The 21542-nt window shown below is 45.5% G+C and overlaps 1 protein-coding gene across 4 annotated transcripts in view; it reads left to right on the top strand.

The window, feature by feature from the left end:
- Positions 1-21542, top strand: part of GTF2H4 (general transcription factor IIH subunit 4) — a 194799-nt gene that overhangs the window by 166546 nt on the left and 6711 nt on the right. For all 4 annotated transcript variants that reach the window (XM_063952239.1, XM_063952237.1, XM_063952236.1 and 1 more), the window contains exons 10-13: positions 8284-8416; positions 9613-9743; positions 10386-10433; positions 20903-20981. In XM_063952239.1, coding sequence (XP_063808309.1) covers positions 8284-8416; positions 9613-9743; positions 10386-10433; positions 20903-20981 — 391 coding nt within the window. The remainder of the gene's footprint in view (positions 1-8283; positions 8417-9612; positions 9744-10385; positions 10434-20902; positions 20982-21542) is intronic.

A 21542-nucleotide genomic window follows, 5' to 3' on the forward strand; every position in this document is an offset into this window, starting at 1 on the left:
AGATTTACCGGTGAGTAAAATCTTATTATAGCGCTTTTCTCCTGTAAAAGACAGTCGCGTTATATACAACAAAAATGTTACTATGCAAATCAAATTCTAGGGCATTGTACAAAGGCATTAGAATTACAGCAAGTTGAAAGACATGCAGAAATAATTAAGAACTAAACCTAGAGAGCACAATTGGGGGTAGGTATTCAGATGTGGAAGCAAACAAAAAAAGCAAGCAACTGGGCAAAACTATGTTGCACTGCAGGTGGGGCAGATGTAACGTGCAGAGAGATATAGATTTGGGTGGGGTGTGTCCGAACTGAAATCTAAATTGCAGTGTAAAAATAGAGTTGTGAAACATTTGTGAGCTACATGCAAAAGCAGCTGGTATTTACCCTGCACAGAAAAAAATATAAATGTATTTCCTCCCCTTGCATTACAAAATTGTTTGTTCCAGATACAAACTTACATGCTTTTTCTGCCTTGCTTCCAAATCCGAATCAGGCCTTCTAAGCATAATTACAGGCTAGGTGCAGTAATTTTGGTTAATAACTTCTAAGGGTTATATATTCCACCCATGGGCGCACTATGTAGGATTACCCTGGATGGAATAGGTCACACCTAGAAGAGATGACTCTAAATTGGTGGTTTCAGTATTATAGTGCTATGGGTCGTGTCCCAACATATGTCAGGTCCATGTATTTTTTGGATCGGTATGAAATACCTACAATCGAAATCCCGACTGCAATTGACCGACGGTCAAAATCCCTACAAGGTCAAAATACCGACGTTTACAATACCGACAAGGTCAAAATACTGACATGTAAAATGTCGACAGGTCATAATGCCGACACACCCCCCCCCCCCCCCCATTGTTTTTGTGTGTGTATGTCGATATAGGTTGACATGGACACCATATAAGTGTACCGCGTCCCCTCGCATGGCTCGCTGCGCTCTGCACACTATTATATTTCCCCTCCAGGTCCACTGGGATGGTAACGTATGAACAAGTCAGTTTCAATGGAAAAAATCATGAAAAACTCATGTCGGTATTTTGACCTGTCGACATTTTACATGTCGGGATTTTGACCTTGTCGGGATTTTGACCGTCTGTCAATTGCTGTCGGGATTTCGACCGTTGGGATTTTGATTGTCTGTAAATTGACTGCATCCCGAATTTTTCATCCCATTCGCAAGCATACCAGGTGAGGAAGCCATGTTGGGCGCACTATGAAGGTTATTTTCTGGGAGATCAGCCATACATAGACCCGAGGCATACAGTGTATATGGAAAAACCTGATATGTGTGATGTGACCAAACGCCTTTCCGACCTCACTGGCTGCATCCTGCGATCACAGAATGGGTTTTGGTCACACGGGACCTGGCCAGTAGGGGATTCCCGCTTACTGCCAGTAACCGCTTGTTATTGACTCCACCCACTACGCAGTTGGTGGGTATGATGCAGCCATGACTGCTTGCAATCAAGGCTATACCTGCCCACACTCTGTTATACATATATTGTACACAGTACCAGCTAAGTGGCTATAGTAATGCCATATACAGTATGTGTACAAAACAGAGAGACTGTTTATATTGACAAAGACTTTTCTCCAAAACCCTCAGTCACAATCTCAAGCATATGATAAGATGTCCATCGATGAGATAAGTGGAACAAAACAGATATTTTTGTGGGTATATTTTTGATCAGCATTAGGTGACAAATATTTTTCTCTGGCTGGGTCCACAGGTTATCCACAGGATAACATTGGGATATGCCGGAGCGACACCGGAAATGGCACCAAACGGTCACGAGCTTTATGGCCTCCCAGGATGCATCTGGGCTTCTCCATATAATCCCGCCCACTGACTCAGTCAAATCCTTTTGTTTGGTGCGGCAGGAGCCGGACCATGGTCACAGGGCTGCTGTTAATAGCAGCCTGAAGCTTTTATTATTTTATTTTTATAGTCTTACAATGTTATTTTTTTCTCTTGAGTGACTTTTCTTAACAGCGTCTTACATGCATACTAGAAAGAGTCGCTCCAACAACTCTCCACCGGGTCGCAACAACGCTTACCTTCGCGGTATAGTGCTGTCTCGACGGGCGTCTGTGTCGGATGATTCTAGCAGGTCCAGCATACGTAACCAGGCTGTGGCCGGAGCATGGGGAGAAGGTAAGTCATTGGTTTCTTCTTACTAGGGGGTCCGGACACAACTTCACTCTATTGGAGGAGACTACAAACAGTGGTTGATGCGCCGCCACTCTTAAGTGCAACAGCGCTATGCTTTAGGGATCATAGGCGCCAGGACTAGGTGAGGCCGCGATCCTTAGAGTTTAAGTCAACAGGGGGAGTTAGACGCTCTCCAGGCCGCCCCTCCCCCAAGTTCATGACCAGTTTCCGTGCGTCTCCCGTCCATGAACTAATGACCTCACTTCCGGCTCAGGCGCTACCACGAGGGTACTTGGTCGCAGCTTAGACACTGCAATGGTGTACACTAGACTTTCCGCCTAGACCCGGTCGCAGACAGGAGCGTCTGCATACACTTATCGTTCAATGAAAGTCTGTGTCCATTAAAGAGCGTCTGTGTGTCTCATCAGTCATCAAGAGTGGCAGTGTACACTAGTAGCGTCTGAATCCACTCAGCGTCTTGCGGGCGTATTGATGGATATGGAAGTGTGGTGAGTCTCCCTGTATCCCACTCTATTAAGAAATGGGTTATACAATACTAAAAATTCTCTACTTGTTAGTATGAATTGTTAATTTTTGGTACATATTGTATATGAGGCCTGTATATTACTGTTGTTTTCTGCATGATATGTCTGAAAAACTGGTTAAAAACAGAAATACAATTTTCCCACTTACTTGTAAGTTATTATGATGGTGATTGTATTCTCATATGACAATGTCTAATATTTTAACATGTGACTGACTGCTAGTATGTGTGCTGACTTTTATATGTTGTCAGTTCTGTTCTGAACCTCAATTCAGGTGCACGGTTGTGGTCAGATTGATCTCACTTCTATATAGTTATATATAGGTGGTTTTCAGTCACAAATTGTGTAGTCATAAATACAGATTATTACCATGTCTGTGAGCAGCAAAAGTGACAAGGAGAATTTATCAGGCACTCCTACATCCTTAACATGTTTATCTTGTAAAACAGGGTTAATTGGAATTGGCCAGTTGGTCACTTATGAGGGGTTATGTGCAAACTGTTTTGCTTTTCAGCAAAGTAAAAAGAAAGAATTGGTTCAACAACCAATAGAGCCACCATGGAGTATGTTTGTGCAGACTTTGTCTTCAATAGCAGACAGATTAACTCCTGCAGCTCCACCCCAGGGAATAGGTTACACTATTAACCCATACATGCAGCTCCCTCCCTATGGTTTGGCTACAAGTAACCAGGCTATTAACCAGGGTACAGGTAAGACTAAAGTAGATACGTCTATGTTACAGACTACACAAGATGATACAACAGATGATGATGATACAGTATATTCAAATACTCCGTATGATGATCAGTCGCAGAGTTTCAGCTCAGAGGATGTAGCTGAACTTATTGATGCAATGAAGGCTATTCTATCTTTGGAGGAGTCAGCCAAAATAGTGTCAAAATCTAAAGCACCTCTGTTTAAACGAACAAAAACAGTTAAGACTGAATTCCCAGCGTCAGAGGATCTGACGGAAATGATGGAAGAACTCTCGGCGACGCCCAGTAAAAAATATAAGATTCCGAAAAAATGGGATTCTTATTATCCATTTCCAGCTGTGGATTGTTCAAAAAGAGAAGTTCCTCCTAAAGTAGATGCACATGTGCTGCGACTTGTGCATAAATCTGCTTTACCATTGTCATCTACCTCACTAAATGATGTCACAGACAGAAGGGTAGATAGCTTCTTAAAAAAATTATTTTCTCTCTCAGGAGCAGTGGTAAGGCCTGCTATGGCTTCAGCCTGGATGGCAAGGGCAATGGTTGAATGGATGGAGGAACTAGAGAATGGCCTCTCCCCTCCTAATAGGGAGCATGAGTATCATCTGGGCCGTTTAAGACAAGTTGCCCAATATTTGGAAGAAGCAGCAATTGATATGGGTACGATTGCTTCTAAAGCATCAGCCTTGACAGCCGCTTGTAGAGCAGTTTGGCTACGCACTTGGAAAGCAGATGCAGAATCCAAGAAAGAGTTGGAAGCATTGCCTTTCACTGGTAATATATTGTTTGGAAAACAATTGTCAGATATTCTAGAATCGGAAGCTGAATCCAAAAAATTCAGATTTCCGGCTAGTTATAACCCTAAGACTAGGAGTTCAAAATTTTGGCCATCTCGATGGCAAGGCAAAGCAAAAGAGGAGTGTAAGCAACCCCAGTTCAATAGATCAGCCAGGGGTAGGAAGCAATGGGCTAGTAGAAAGCCAGCTTCCAAGCCTAAACAGAAACCATCAGCCTGAAGAGACAGGCCTCCGCCTGGAGGATTCCAGGGTTGGGGGCCGACTCCTTCATTTTGCACGCATATGGCAACAGTCGACGACAGATGCTTGGGTGCAGAAGGTGGTATCTCTCGGTTATGGGTTCCCATTCAGGGGGCAGCCTCCTCAAAGGTTTTTTTTGCACCAGCCCATCTCGTATAGAGTCGAAGGCCAATGCCCTGCAAGAAGCAGTTCAGAAATTGCTTCATTCTGGTGTGATTATCCCGGTACCTCCATTACAACGGGGACAGGGTTTTTACTCCAATCTATTTTTGATTCAGAAGCCAAATGGGTTATTCCGACCAATTCTCAATCTCAAAATGTTAAACAAATACATTTGGATTCCAACGTTCCACATGGAGACGTTCCGCTCTATAGTGTTAGCTATGGAACCGGGAGATTACATGGTATCTCTGGATATACAGGACGCTTACCTACATGTGCCTATAGCACGGTCTCACCAATGTTACCTCAGGTTTGCCATCCTCCAGCAACATTTTCAGTTCCAAGCGTTGCCCTTCGGGCTAGCAACAGCACCCAGGGTGCTTACCAAAATTATGGTGGTTATGGCAGCTTATCTCTGCAAGCAAGGGATAAGAATATTTCCATACCTCGACGACTTGTTAATCCTAGCACATTCGCAGGAATTACTTTTGAGCCATCTTCAACAGACAGCAGTTTGTCTACAAAGACACGGGTGGCTCATAAACTGGGAAAAGTCATCTCTGAATCAGTCACAGCAGATGGTTCATTTGGGGGCCATATTGGATTCAGGTCTACAGAGAATTTTCTTACCAGAGAAAAAGATAGCCAAGGTGCAGGTCATGACTCAAGAGGCGTTGCACACTCAGACCATGTCAGTCCATGCAGCAATGAGACTGTTGGGTCTGATGGTGTCAACCTTCGACATGGTGGAATATGCACAATTCCACTCAAGACCACTACAGCACCTTATTCTGACCAAATGGAACGGAAATCATCTGACAATAAAAAAAACAGATGATAAATTTTCCGGTAAACGTAAGAAGGTCTCTAGCTTGGTGGCTACAGAGGGACCATTTAAACAAGGGGAGACCCTTTTGGATAAAAGAATGGCAAGTCCTGACAACAGATGCCAGTCTTCAAGGCTGGGGAGCGGTACTCGAAAGCCTTTGGTTCCAGGGAAAATGGACCATAAGGGAAAGTTGCCTGCCAATAAATCTGTTGGAAATAAGGGCCATTTATATAGCTCTAGTTCAGGCAAAGGACAGTCTGCAAGGAAGACCAGTCCAGGTTCGCTCAGACAATGCAACAGCAGTAGAGTACCTCAATCATCAGGGAGGAACTCACAGCAAAAGATTGATGGAGGCAGTTACTCCCATACTAAGGTGGGCAGAACTCCATCTTCCAGCATGGTCAGCAGTGTTTGTTCCAGGTGTACTGAACTGGGAAGCGGATTTTCTCAGTTGACACACCATTCAGGAAACCGAATGGGCTTTACACCCAGAAGTGTTTCAGACTATAGTGAACAGATGGGGTCTGCCAGAGATAGACCTCATGGCATCTCGTCTAAACAACAAAGTTCTGAGGCACGGATCAAGAACAAAGGATCCCGGAGCGATCCTTGTAGACGCACTGTCAGTAAAATGGAAATTTCATCTGGCATATCTGTTCCCTCCAATATCTCTGTTACCCAGAGTAGTGAGAAAAATAAAGCAAGCAAAGGGAGCCATAATTCTAATAGGTCCAGCTTGGCCAAGAAGGCATTGGTATACAGATCTACTAAGGATATCCATGGAAGCACCAATATTGCTCCCTCAACGTCCAGATCTGCTAATGCAGGGTCCTTGTTGTCACAGCCATCTGGATCGTCTGTCTTTGACGGCGTGGCTGTTGACACCTCTATCCTAGAAGCTAGAGGATTTTCAAAACAAGTGATTCAAACTATGCTTAGTGCAAGAAAACCTTCTTCAGCTCGTATTTATCATCGAATATGGCAAGCCTATATTCATTGGTGTAGTGAAAAAAGTTTGAATCCAAGATCTTTTAAAGTATCCAGGATTTTGGATTTTCTTCAAGCAGGATTGGATAAGGGATTGAAGGTAGCTTCCTTGAGAGTTCAAGCATCAGCATTAACTGTATGGTTTCAGAGAAAGATTGCTGACTTACAGGATGTGCGTACTTTCTTTCAGGGAGTTGTACATATTCAACCTCCATTTGTTCCTCCTGCAGATCCCTGGGATTTGAATCTAGTTCTTAAATTTCTTCAGGGACCTCCGTTTGAACCACTTAAGAGAGCAGATCTTAAATGGTTAACGGCTAAAGTACTCTTTCCACTGGCAATGGCGTCAGCTAGAAGTGTCAAATTTAGGAGCACTGTTGTGTAAGTCTCCTTTCCTAAGTTTTTTTTCCAGCTAAAGCAGTTATCCTAACTAGATCTGGTTATCTTCCGAAGGTGGTGTCAAAGTTTCACCTTAACGAAGAGATTGTAGTCCCAGCTTTTCAGGTATCGGGACTTTCTGCGGATGAAGCGTCGCTAGACGTGGTCTGGGCGTTAAGAATCTACATAGATCGTACTAGTGCCATCAGAAAAACAGATTCTCTCTTCATCCTCTACGGATTTCATAGAAGAGGATGGCCTGCTAGTAAACAGACGCTGGCAAGATGGCTCCGAATGGTAATTTTAGAAGCTTATTCTCGTGCTGATTTCCCTATACCGGCTAATGTCCCTGCTCACTCTACACGTAAGGTAGGTCCTTCATGGGCAGCATAACATGGTGCTTCAGCAGAACAGATTTGTAAGGCAGCCACATGGTCTTCCATTAACACATTCATCAGACAATATGCCTTGGATACTTTTGCCTCTCATGACGCAGAATTCGGGCGAAAGGTTCCCCTGTCTAATCAGGAGCGTCCCCACCACTAAAACTGGCTTTGGGAATCCCAGTGTTATCCTGTGGATAACCTGTGGACCGAGCCAGAGAAATATACGTTATGGTAAGGACTTACCGTTGATAACGTGATTTTTCTTATGTCCACAGGTATCCACAGGGGTCCCACCCTGACTCACCTGATTTGAGGATCTTTACAATCACTAAACCTCTTCCCTCTTGCATGGACGGGTGTGCATGTGTGTTCTTATCGCCTGAATAGGTTTCTACCTGATGCTCCTGCCTAAATTGCTGTGGAAAGAACTGATTTGACTGAGTCAGTGGGCGGGATTATATGGAGAAGCCCCGATGCATCCTGGGAGGCCAGAAAGCTTGTGACCGTTTGGTGCCATTTCCGCTGTCGCTCCGGCATATCCCAATGTTATCCTGTGGATACCTGTGGACATAAGAGAAATCACGTTATCAACGGTAAGTTCTTACCATAACGTATATATTCCATGTTGTGTAATAAACTTCTTTTAGGATTTTACACTGCACCAAGTGTATGTTAAGTATTCTCACTAAAACCAAACTATAATTATAATTTAAGTTAAAGATATTCAAAACTTAAGAGTCTCCTAAAACAAGTTCTTAAACTATTGGTCACAACCCACACATTGGATCCTTTTCTGTTACATTCTGGTCACATGATCATCTTTTTGCATTGCTCTTGTATACCACTATATCATTTTTAGCATATATTTGCACATTTATTTATTTATTTTTTAGAGGTGCAGGGCTACAGAAGTCAAGTGTTACAGGGGACAGGTAGTTTTAAATCCAGTTATAAAAGTCTCAATCTTACCCATAAAAAGTTCAAGAACCTCTCATTTAAAGGGTTTAATTAGTCTTCTGTTACATTAGTTCTTATTATGTGTGAGGTTTGAATCCTTAAAATAAATGCATGTTGTATTATTTGTAGAGGAAGTCTCGTCGCTATTATCCAACACGGCTGGCCATAAATCTGGCATCTGGAATATCCGGGACTACTTCGGACAGTCATAAGCAAGGTTTCATTGTGGTGGAAACGAACTACAGGATCTATGGATATACAGGTTAGTAAAAGCAAAGTAGCTGTAATAGTCCACAACTGGTTTAATCTGTAAATATGTGATTTAGCCAAGTTTGCCATGAAAAAAAAAAAAAAAAAAATGTTTCATTGACTGAAGACATACTCTGGGTTCCAAAATGTTCAGTGAGCGTATTCACTAAAGTGGTTACACCACTAAAGTAATACTCACCCATCAAAGGTGGACAACTCCTTTTATCATATACTGCTTGCTGCTGGCAAGAAGGCCGCAACTAAAAGATAAAAAATGGAAGGAATTTAATTGAAAGGTTGACAATGACACCACAGTGTCAACAGTTGTGATAACGACATTGCTAAAAGTTGACAAGCAATGTGTTGACATTGTCAGAATGTTAGACATGAGGGTTAGGCTGCAAGTGGGAAGGTTAATGTTAGGCACTAAGAGGAGGTTGGGGTGGGAAGGATTTAAGGTTGGGCATAAGAGGGTGGGGTAGGGATTAGGGTTACAGGAGAAATACTCACCGGAACTCCTGAGGATCAGAGATCTGGCCCTGAAGAGACAGTCACATGACCGACAGAACCCGGAAAGAGCGCTGGAGCAGTCAGGCTCATGTAGCTGACTGCTGGACCACCATGGACGATATGTAGACATTCTACCATGTTGACATTTTATCACTGTCGACATGATGAATGTTGGCATAGTCAATAACGACATAATGGGGGGAATGTACAAGGGTGCGAGAATCAGAAAGTGAGAGATTTTGGGAGAGTTCTCCTGTTTTAAAAAAAAAACATAGAAGAACTCTCCCAAAATCTCTCACTTTCTGATTCTCACACCCTATTACATTTTCCCCAATGACTCTCAACATATCATACCACACCCAATTGGAAAACCTGTTAAAAGCAGATTGTTTCCTTCGTGCTCCATGCTTTCAATAGAATTGAGCTTATAACTTTTGCACATAGCCCAAATATATGAAGAGCATAAAGTACTCTTTCTGCGCATATAAAGATGTAGAAAATAATATTCAAGCATAATGACCTCACATTATTTGCATGTCTTATTCAATTAGATTTGCCTTACTATTCCACATTATTTTATTTCTGGACGATGTTTAACGTGTCTATACAGCTTGCTGGGTGAAGTGTTGAACATAATACAGTTTTAATGATTTAAGAGTGTTAATGTGCAATAACTTTTAAATCTTGTTTTGGTCTCAGATTCAGAACTGCAGATTGCCCTCATTGCTCTCTTCTCCGAGATGCTGTATCGATTTCCCAATCTGGTTGTAGCGCAAGTCACTAGGGAGAGTGTACAGCAAGCTATTGGAAATGGCATCACTGCTGAGCAGGTAAGCACAAACGTAATATAGATATAGTGGCCAATATTTGTGGAAATTAGGCAATATTGTTGTTTTCTAGTGTTTTCTTAATGACTTGCCATAATCACAAGACATACAGTACATCACCCTAGTCTTAATACATTAAAGATTAAATATAACCTACCCCAAATATTATATAGAAATTATTCCCTGGGAGCTCCTCCCTCTGCTTTCTGGTACTCAGGATGATCGGGTCTCTAGGCTGCCATGTGCTGCAGCCTAGATAGGTGTCATGCCTGTCTGTAACACGCTCGTGTCTAAGGGATGGTATCAGAATACCAGCATGGGAATGTCCCAGTGTGGTGTTTTGGGGGATTTTTTTGCTGGACTTCTGCTTGCTGATGTTATCATGTGTAGAAGTGTCACTGTGATGTGGCGTAGAGGAGGCAGATACAACACGATGCTACCCTGCTGCATACAGAGCAGTCCAGGGCATTGAGCCCTACTCGCTTTGTGTGAAGTTTATCTGTGTACTGGACTTTCACTTAATTGAGTGTGGCATTTACCATTCACTATACTAGATAGTTTACAAATTGTATAACTGCTTTAAGGTGATTATGTAGGACATATTTATCTTTTATTATTTTCTCCTCTTTGAATGTCACTCCATAGATAATCCATTTCCTGCGGACGAGAGCCCATCCAGTGATGATGCAGCAGGTAAGATATGTTTTCCTCTTGCAGGGTTTGTATAACACGAGATGTGATTGTCTAGTGTTTCTCTTTGCTGTTGCTGTCGGGAGCTTCGCTAAACAATTTCATGATGGAAGGGGGTATAGTAGGGGTCATTTATCCCTACTTGCAGTGTTTAGATTTTTTTTGTTTCTCTAACGTCCTAGTGGATGCTGGGGACTCCGTAAGGACCATGGGGAATAGATGGGCTCCGCAGGAGACTGGGCACTCTAAGAAAGAATTAGTACTACTGGTGTGCACTGGCTCCTCCCTCTATGCCCCTCCTCCAGACCTCAGTTAGAATCTGTGCCCGGACGGAGCTGGGTGCATTTTAGTGAGCTCTCCTGAGCTTGCTAATAAGAAAGTGTTTTAGTTAGGTTTTTTTTATTTTCAGAGAGATTCTTCTGGCAACAGACTCTCTGCTACGTGGGACTGAGGGGAGAGAAGCAAACCTACTAACTGCGGCTAGGTTGCGCTTCTTAGGCTACTGGACACCATTAGCTCCAGAGGGATCGAACACAGGAACTTAACCTTGGTCGTCCGTTCCCGGAGCCGCGCCGCCGTCCCCCTCGCAGAGCCAGAAGACTGAAGCCGGCGGGTGAAGCAAGAAGACGTCAAAATCGGCGGCAGAAGACTCCTGTCTTCATATGAGGTAGCGCACAGCACTGCAGCTGTGCGCCATTGCTCCCACACTAACCCACATACTCCGGTCACTGTAGGGTGCAGGGCGCAGGGGGGGGCGCCCTGGCAGCAATTGAGTATCTCCTGGCAAAAGAGGCATATATACAGCTGGGCACTGTATATATGCATGAGCCCCCGCCATTATTTTACACAAATCGCGGGACAGAAGCCCGCCGCTGAGGGGGCGGGGCTTCTTCCTCAGCACTCACCAGCGCCAATTTCTCTCCACAGCTCCGCTGAGAGGAAGCTCCCCAGGCTCTCCCCTGCAGTCTCACGGTAGAAAGAGGGTAAAAAGAGAGGGGGGGCACATAAATTTAGCGCAATAATCACAAATACAGCAGCTACTGGGTAAACACTAAGTTACTGTGTAATTCCTGGGTTATATAGCGCTGGGGTGTGTGCTGGCATACTCTCTCTCTCTGTCTCTCCAAAAGGCCTTGTGGGGGTCCTGTCCTCAAATAGAGCATCCCCTGTGTGTGTGTGTGGTGTGTCGGTACGATTGTGTCGACATGTTTGACGAAGGCTATGTGGAGGCAGAGCAGGTGCAGATGAATGACGTGTCTCCGCCGCCGGCGCCGACACCTGATTGGATGGATATGTGGAAGGTGTTAAATGATAATGTAAAAAATTGCAGCCTAAAATGGCTAAAGCCATCCGCTACATGATTATAGCAATGAAGGATGTATTGCACATATCAGAGGTAAACCCTGTCCCTGACCAGAGGGTTTATATGTTTGGGGAGAAAAAGCAAGAAGTGACTTTTCCCCCTTCACATGAGTTAAATGAGTTATGTGAAAAAGCGTGGGATGCTCCTGATAGGAAAGTGCTGATTTCCAAAAGGTTACTTATGGCGTACCCTTTCCCGCCAACGGACAGGATGCGCTGGGAATCCTCCCCTAGGGTAGACAAAGCTTTGACACGCTTATCTAAGAAGGTGGCCCTGCCGTCACAGGATACAGCCTCCCTAAAGGATCCTGCGGATAGGAAGCAGGAAGGTATCATGAAGTCTGTTTATACACATTCAGGTACTCTACTGAGGCCGGCAATTGCGTCGGCCTGGATGTGTAGTGCTGTAGCAGCATGGACAGATACTCTGTCTTAGGAACTGGATACCTTGGACAAGGATACTATTTTGCAAACCCTGGGGCATATAAAAGACGCTGTCCTATATATGAGGGATGCCCAGAGGGACATTTGCCTACTGGGCTCTAGAATAAATGCAATGTCGATTTCTGCCAGAAGGGTCCTGTGGACTCTGCAATGGACAGGTGATGCCGACTCTAAAAAGCACATGGAGGTTTTGGGACGGTCTCTCGGACCTAGTTTCCACAGCTACGGCTGAGAAGTCAAATTTTTTGCCATATATTCCCTCACAGCCTAAGAAAGCACCGTATTACCAAATGCAGTCCTTTCGATCACAAAAAAGCAAGAAAGTCAGAGGTGCATCCTTTCTTGTCAGAGGCAGGGGTAGAGGAAAGAAGCTGCACCATACAGCTAGTTCCCAGGAACAGAAGTCCTCCCCGGCTTCCACTAAATCCACCGCATGACGCTGGGGCTCCACAGGTGGAGCCGGGAGCGGTGGGGGTGCGTCTCCGAAATTTCAGCCACCAGTGGGTTCGCTCACAGGTGGATCCCTGGGCTATACAGATTGTGTCTCAGGGATACAAGCTGGAATTCGAAGTGATGCCCCCTCACCGTTACCTCAAATCGGCCCTGCCAGCTTCCCCCATGGAAAGGGAGGTAGTGTTAGCGGCAATTCACAAGTTATATCTCCAGCAGGTGGTGGTAAAGGTTCCCCTCCTTCAACAGGGAAGGGGTTACTATTCCACAATGTTTGTGGTACCGAAACCGGACGGTTCGGTCAGACCCATATTGAATTTAAAGTCCCTGAACATTTATCTGAAAAGATTCAAGTTCAAAATGGAATCGCTCAGAGCGGTCATTGCAAGCCTGGAAGAGGGGGATTTTATGGTGTTTCTGGACATCAAGGATGCTTACTTGCATGTCCCCATTTATCCACCTCATCAGGAGTATCTCAGATTTGTGGTACAGGACTGTCATTACCAATTCCAGACGTTGCCGTTTGGTCTGTCCACGGCACCGAGAATATTTACCAAGGTAATGGCGGAAATGATGGTGCTCCTTTGAAAGCAAGGAGTCACGATTATCCCATACTTGGACGATCTCCTCATAAAGGCGAGGTCCAGAGAGCAGTTGCTGATCAGCGTAGCACACTCTCAGGAAGTGTTGCAACAGCACGGCTGGATTCTGAATATTCCAAAGTCACAGCTGATTCCTACGACGCGTCTGCCCTTCCTGGGCATGATTCTGGACACGGACCAGAAGAAGGTGTTTCTCCCGGCGGAGAAGGCTCAGGAGCTTGTGACTCTAGTCAGAGACCTCTTAAAACCAAAACAGGTGTCGGTGCATCACTGCACGCGAGTCCTGGGAAAGATGGTGGCGTCATACGAAGCCATTCCCTTCGGCAGGTTCCATGCGAGGATCTTTCAGTTGGATCTGTTGGACAAGTGGTCCGGATCGCATCTTCAGATGCATCGGCTGATCACCCTATCCCCCAGGGCCAGGGTGTCTCTTCTGTGGTGGCTGCAGAGTGCTCACCTTCTCGAGGGCCGCAGGTTCGGCATACAGGACTGGGTCCTGGTGACCACGGATGCAAACCTCCGAGGATGGGGGGCAGTCACTCAGGGAAGAAACTTCCAAGGGTTGTGGTCGAGTCAGGAGGCTTGTCTGCACATCGATATCCTGGAACTAAGGGCCATATACAACGTCCTGAGTCAAGCGGAGCCTCTGCTTCGCAACCAACCGGTGCTGATTCAGTGAGACAATATCAGCGCAGTGGCTCATGTAAACCGCCAGGGCGGCACAAGAAGCAGGGTGGCGATGGCGGAAGCCACCAGGATTCTTCGTTGGGCGGAGAATCACGTGCAAGCACTGTCAGCAGTGTTCATTCCGGGAGTGGACAACTGGGAAGCAGACTTCCTCAGCAGGCACGACCTCCACCCGGGAGAGTGGGGACTTCATCAAGAAGTCTTCACGCAGATTACAAATCGATGGGAGCTGCCACAGGTGGACATGATGGCATCCCGCCTCAACAAAAAGCTAAAATGGTATTGCGCCAGGTCAAGGGACCCTCAGGCGATAGCTGTGGACGCACTAGTAACACCGTGGGTGTTCCAGTCGGTCTATGTATTTCCTCCTCTTGCTCTCATACCCAAGGTGCTGAGAATCGTAAGAAAAAGAGGAGTGAGAACAATACTCATTGTTCCGGATTGGCCAAGAAGGACTTGGTACCCGGAACTGCAAGAAATGCTCACAGAGGACCCATGGCCTCTGCCTCTCAGACGGGACCTGTTGCAACAGGGGCCCTGTCTGTTCCAAGACTTACCGCGGCTGCGTTTGACGGCATGGCGGTTGAACGCCGGATCCTAGCGGAAAAAGGCATTCCGGATGAAGTTATTCCTACGCTAATAAAGGCTAGGAAGGACGTGACCGCAAAACACTATCACCGTATATGGCGAAAATATGTTGCTTGGTGTGAGGTCAGGAAGGCCCCTACAGAGGAATTCCAGCTGGGCCGGTTCCTGCACTTCCTACAGTCAGGAGTGACTATGGGCTTAAAATTGGGGTCCATAAAGGTCCAGATTTCAGCCCTATCCATTTTCTTTCAAAAAGAACTGGCTTCTCTTCCTGAGGTTCAGACGTTTGTTAAGGGAGTGCTGCATATTCAGCCCCCTTTTGTGCCACCAGTGGCACCTTGGGATCTCAACGTGGTGTTGGGTTTCCTGAAATCCCACTGGTTTGAGCCACTTAAGACCGTGGAGCTAAAGTATCTCACGTGGAAAGTGGTCATGCTATTGGCCTTAGCTTCGGCTAGGCGTGTGTCAGAATTGGCGGCTTTGTCATGTAAAAGCCCTTATCTGGTTTTCCATATGGACAGGGCAGAATTACGGACTCGTCCGCAATTTCTGCCGAAGGTGGTGTCATCTTTTCATTTGAACCAACCTATTGTGGTGCCTGCGGCTACTCGTGACTTGGAGGATTCCAAGTTGCTTGATGTAGTCAGGGCTTTGAAGATTTATGTAGCCAGAACGGCTGGAGTCAGGAAAACTGACTCGCTGTTTATCCTGTATGCATCCAACAAGCTGGGTGCTCCTGCTTCAAAGCAAACTATTGCTCGCTGGATCTGTAACACGATTCAGCAGGCTCATTCTGCGGCGGGATTGCCGCATCCAAAATCAGTACAAGCCCATTCCACAAGGAAAGTGGGCTCTTCTTGGGCGGCTGCCCGAGGGGTCTCGGCATTACAGCTTTGCCGAGCTGCTACTTGGTCGGGTTCAAACACCTTTGCAAAATTCTACAAGTTTGATACCCTGGCTGAGGAGGACCTTGTGTTTGCCCATTCGGTGCTGCAGAGTCATCCGCACTCTCCCGCCCGTTTGGGAGCTTTGGTATAATCCCCATGGTCCTTACGGAGTCCCCAGCATCCACTAGGACGTTAGAGAAAATAAGATTTTACTCACCGGTAAATCTATTTCTCGTAGTCCGTAGTGGATGCTGGGCGCCCGTCCCAAGTGCGGACTTTCTGCAATACGTGTATATGGTTATTGCTTAATAAAGGGTTATGTTGGCATCCGTTGTTTGATGCTCTGTTGTTGTTCATACTGTTAACTGGGTATGTTATCACAAGTTATACGGTGTGGCTGGTATGAGTCTTACCCTGGATTCCAAAATCCTTTCCTTGTAATGTCAGCTCTTCCGGGCACAGTTTCCTTAACTGAGGTCTGGAGGAGGGGCATAGAGGGAGGAGCCAGTGCACACCAGTAGTACTAATTCTTTCTTAGAGTGCCCAGTCTCCTGCGGAGCCCGTCTATTCCCCATGGTCCTTACGGAGTCCCCAGCATCCACTACGGACTACGAGAAATAGATTTACCGGTGAGTAAAATCTTATTTTTTATTGACAGGTGAATACAACATAGAAAAACATAATATATAGACAGCGCTAGTAGGTTTCTTATTAAAAATTATTTTTATTCCATACTTTAATAAAAAAAATTCTTACCTCTATAATTAATTACATACAATTTTTCTAAAATAGTATTGACTACAACATGGCAATATAAACATAAAAAATACATATCACATTGACAGCCTTCAATACTCCACTCTATGGAATGATTTCTTGCAATGGACACTCAGGCAGACAGCTAAATCCAGGCGGCTCACACTGATTTTACTTCAATGTAACAATGTCTCTCAATTCCGCTCTGATACTTAATTGCTCTATTAGATCAAGCTGAAGACTGATACTTTGTCTAGTTGCAGTATGGCAAAGCCGTTGCTATATAGTCTCTTACTCAGAGTATCATCTGATGATGTTTAAAACATAACTATCTTTGCTTCCAAGTACAGACTTGTCATGCGGAATAAAAAGAATTTAGAGCACCTTTAGGAGCATCACTGATTTGGTGCACGGTAGCAGTTAATTAGTTGAGCGCATTAGCTGATTAATCATGCATGCATTAGTTCTTTTCCTCACAGTAGCAAAGTTAATAAAGTGTCTCAATAAATGTTTTAAACATGGTTATGTTAACAGTGCATCATTACCACGCTTCCTCCTGGGTTTTGTTGCATAACACTCCCGGATCTGGTGCTAGAATACCTTTTGAAGGAGCCTTATCTGGAGATCGTCTGACGTTTTTCCCAGTGTAGTAGGACAAGTCGTGGTGTGCTGATTGAGGTAGGTATGGATCATAAAGACGCGTTTCTCCGCCTCCAACCATCGGCGGCTTCCTCAGTTAGATACTTCCTCAGTTAGATACATCATATTTAAAAGAAGCTGTAAGGGATATTGGCCTTTTGGGTTCAAGGGCTAATGCCATGGCGGTCTAAGCAAGGAGAGCGTTGTTGTTACGTCAATGGAATGCTGATGCTGACTCTAAGAAGGCAATGGAGTCTCTACTATTTAACGGTAGTGTCTTGTTTGGCGACGGCCTCACGGACCTGGTGTCTACGGCTACCGCGGGTAAGTCTTAATTTTTACCTTATGTCCCTGCACAGCAGAAGAAATCACCTCACTATCAGATGCAGTCCTTTCGGCCCAATAGATTAAAAAAAGGACGTGGGTCCTCCTTCCATTGCTGCGAGGGGGAGAGGGCGGGGAAAAAGGTTACAAGCTGTGGCAAGTTCCCAAGAGCAGAAGTCCTCCCCGGCTTCTACCAAATCCACCGCATGACGTTGGGGCTCCTCTGAGGGAGTCCGCACCGGTGGGGGCACGCCTCAAACTTTTCAGTCAGGTCTGGGTGCACTCGGACCTAGATCCTTGGATAGTAGAAATAGTAACCCAAGGGTACAAATTAGAGTTTCAAGCCGTGCCCCCTCACCGATTTTTCAAGTCAGCCTTGCCAGCTTCTCTTCTAGAAAGGGAAATACTAAGCGCTGCGATACTAAAGTTGTGTCAAAATCAAGTGATTGTCACGGTACCCCCGTCACAGCGGGGTGAAGGGTTTTATTCAAGCCTGTTCGTGGTCCCGAAGCCGGATGGCTCAGTCAGACCGATTCTGAACCTAAAATCCCTCAATTTCTTTCTAAAGAAATTCAAATTCAAGATAGAATCTCTACGTGCAGTGATCTCCACGCTGGAAGAGGGGGATTTTATGGTATCGGTCGACATAAAGGATGCATACTTGCATGTCCCCATATTTCCTCCGCATCAGGCTTACCTAAGATTTGCGGTACAGGATTGTCATTACCAATTTCAGACGTTGCCGTTTGGTCTGTCCACGGCTCCGAGGGTTTTCACTAAAGTAATGATGGAAATGACGGTTCTCCTGCGCAAGCAGGGAATCACAATTATCCCGTACTTGGACGATCTCCTCATAAAGGCGAGGTCCAAGGAGCAATTGTTGAAGAATGTTGCCCTTTCACTGACGATTCTACAACAACACGGGTGGCTCCTAAATTTGCCAAAATCTCAGTTGGATCCAACGAGACGGCTGTCGTTTCTGGGTATGATTCTGGACACAGAATTGCAGAGAGTTTTTCTCTCGAAATACAGAACATGGTAAAACAGATTCCGAAACCAACAAAAGTATCAGTTCTTCAATGCACTCGGTTGCTGGGGAAGATGGTGGCGGCCTACGAGGCCATTCCGTATGGCAGGTTCCAATGGTCCGGGTCTCACCTGGACATGCATCGGAAGATAATTCTATCTCCCAGGACCAGAATCTCCCTTCTGTGGTGGCTGCACAGTTCTCACCTTCTTGAGGGGCGCAGGTTCGGGATTCAGGATTGGATCCTGATGACCAAAGATGCAAGCCTCCGAGGCTGGGGAGCAGTCACACAGGAAAGAAACTTTCAAGGAAAGTGGTCGAGCCAAGAAGTTTGTCTACACATAAACATTCTGGAACGGCATACTGCAAGCAGAACATCTTCTTCGAGGTCTGCCTGTCTTGATTCAGTCAGACAACGTGACAGCAGTGGCGTACATAAACCGCCAAGGCGGTACAAGGAACAGAGTGGCGATGGCCGAGGCCACGAAGATTCTTCGCTGGGCGGAAAGACATGCCAGCGCTCTGTCAGCAGTCTTCATTCCGGGAGTGGACAACTGGGAAGCAGACTTCCTCAGCAGACACGATCCCATCCAGGAGAGTGGGGTCTTCATCAAGAGGTCTTTGCAGAAGTGACAAGTCGTTGGGGAGTTCCTCAAGTGGACATGATGGCGTCCCGCCTCAACAAGAAACTTCGGAGATATTGTTCCAGGTCAAGGGACCCTCAAGCGATAGCGGTGGACGCCCTGGTGACAAAGTGGGTGTTTCCGTCTGTCTATGTGTTCCCTCCACTTCCACTCATTCCAAAGGTGATAAAGATTATAACGAGTTCAGGCAATACTTGTTGTTCCGGACTGGCCAAGGAGGGCCTGGTATCCAGATCTTCTGGAGTTGCTCATAGAAGATCCCTGGCCTCTTCCTCTACGAGAGGACCTGCTACAACAGGGACCGTGCGTGTATCAGGACTTACTGCGGCTGCGTTTGACGGCATGGCGGTTAAACGCCAAATCCTAGCCTGAAAGGGTATTCCCAGTGAAGTCATTCCCACACTTCTTCAGGCTAGAAAAGAAGTAACGGCGAAGCATTACCACCGTATTTGGAGTAAATATGTGTCTTGGTGTGAATCCAAGAAGGCTCCTACAGAAGATTTTCACCTGGGGCGTTTGCTACATTTCCTACAAGCAGGTGTGGATGAGGGCCTAAAGTTAGGCTCTATTAAAGTACAGATTTCGGCCTTGTCGATCTTTTTTCAAAAAGAATTGGCCTCCCTTCCGGAATTTCAGACCTTCGTAAAAGGCGTGCTACACATCCAACCTCCCTTTGTGCCCCCAGTGGTGCCATGGGACCTTAATGTGGTGTTGCAATTTTTGCAGTCGCATTGGTTTGAACCTTTGCGCAAGGTTGAGTTAAAATTCCTTACTTGGAAGGTGGTCATGTTGTTGGCTTTGGCGTCTGCAAGGCGAGTGTCTGAGTTGGCAGCTTTGTCTCACAAAAGCCCTTATTTGATTTTCCATGCTGATAGAGTGGAGTTGAGAACTCGTCAGCAATTTCTGCCAAAAGTGGTTCCATCTTTTCATGTTAACCAGTCAATTGTGGTGCCAGTGGCCACTGACGCCTTGGCGGAGTCAAAGTCTCTCGATGTAGTTAGAGCTTTGAATATCTATGTCGCCAGAACGGCGCAGATTAGGAAAACAGAGGCTCTGTTTGTCCTGTGGGCTCCCAACAAGATTGGGGCTCCTGCTTCTAAGCAGACTATTGCACGCTGGATTTGTAATATGATTCAGCATGCTCATTCTACGGCAGGATTGCCGTTACTGAAATCGGTGAAAGCCCATTCTACCAGAAAGGTGGGCTCATCCTGGGCGGCTGCCCGGGGAGTCTCGACGTTACAACTTTGCCGAGCTGCTACTTGGTCGGGATCAAACACCTTTGCGAAGTTTTACAAGTTTGATACCCTGGCTGAGGAGGACCTCTTGTTTGGTAAATCGGTGCTGCAGAGTCATCCACACACTCCCGTCCGTTCTAGAGCTTTGGTATAAACCCCATGGTTCTTGAAGCATCCCCAGCATCCTCTAGGACGTATGAGAAAATAGGATTTTAATACCTACCGGTAAATCCTTTTCTCTTAGTCCGTAGAGGATGCTGGGCGCCTGTACCAGTGCGGGCTGTATCTGCAGTTTGCTTATAGTTACGCTCATGTTGCGTTGAGTTCAGTCAATCTGTGACTGTTATTGGTCATGCTGTTGCATGCGTTGTTGTTGAATGCCATGTTGTACGGCGTGTTTGAGGTGTGAGCTGGTATGTATCTCACCTTAGTTTAAAATAATTAAATAAATCCTTTTCCTCGAAATGTCCGTCTCCCTGGGCACAGTTCCTATAACTGGAGTCTGGAGGAGGGGAATAGGGGAAGGAGCCAGTTCACACCCATTCAAAGTCTTATAGTGTGCCCATGTCTCCTGCGGATCCTGTCTATACCCCATGGTTCTTGAAGCATCCCCAGCATCCTCTACGGACTAAGAGAAAAGGATTTACCGGTAGGTATTAAAATCCTATAATTTTTATAACTTTTTTTTTTTTTCCAGCTTTGGTTGATAAGCTGGTTGGAGCTACTGTCTCCAGTGGAGAGAAATGACCATTATTGGTGTGATGCAGTGTATGAAATCTAAAGGTTTATTATTTAAATGTCTTGACATTCTGTTCTTTTTCCAGACTCCAGTGCTTCCGCCAACTATCACTGACCAGATTCGTTTGTGGGAACTTGAGAGAGACCGCCTTCGTTTTTCTGAAGGTCAAGAGAGGGTTTTTTTTTCTACATTTGAATCCTTCATTACTAAAGATAATTGTGATAGAGTCCCTGCACTTAGAAGATGTAGAGAATGTAGGTGGAGATAAAGGGGCTGAAGCAGTGTTGGACTTACGCCAGACTGCATAACGTAAAATACGCAACTTTGCTCTGCACATGTCCAGAAATGCTGTGGGTGACCAGCATGCATCTTACAGTTTATACAGTTTTGCATATGTTCGCAAATGCTGCTTATAAGTACATGCATTTTATTCCTGTGATCTTGGATGTAATAGCATCCAAACTTTGTATCAGGCGCATAGTGGATACCAGTCACTACCTGTCTCCTTCTAGTGCTTGCTATAGTGCACATAGAACTATCGGATCATCCATGCAGAAAGTCTGTAAACTCTAGAGAACCCTCTTCACCCTTTCATGTCTTTCTGGTCTCTGTTGCAATGTCTACATTATTAAGATTACACAAATAGCTAGTGCTCTATAAATAATAATTCTTCTACCAGGTTATTAGAAATGCTGATATCACTATTCATCTTAGGCATTAAATGC

This window comes from Pseudophryne corroboree, chromosome 2, assembly GCF_028390025.1.
Source record: "Pseudophryne corroboree isolate aPseCor3 chromosome 2, aPseCor3.hap2, whole genome shotgun sequence".
In the NCBI taxonomy this organism is placed as follows: domain Eukaryota; kingdom Metazoa; phylum Chordata; class Amphibia; order Anura; family Myobatrachidae; genus Pseudophryne; species Pseudophryne corroboree.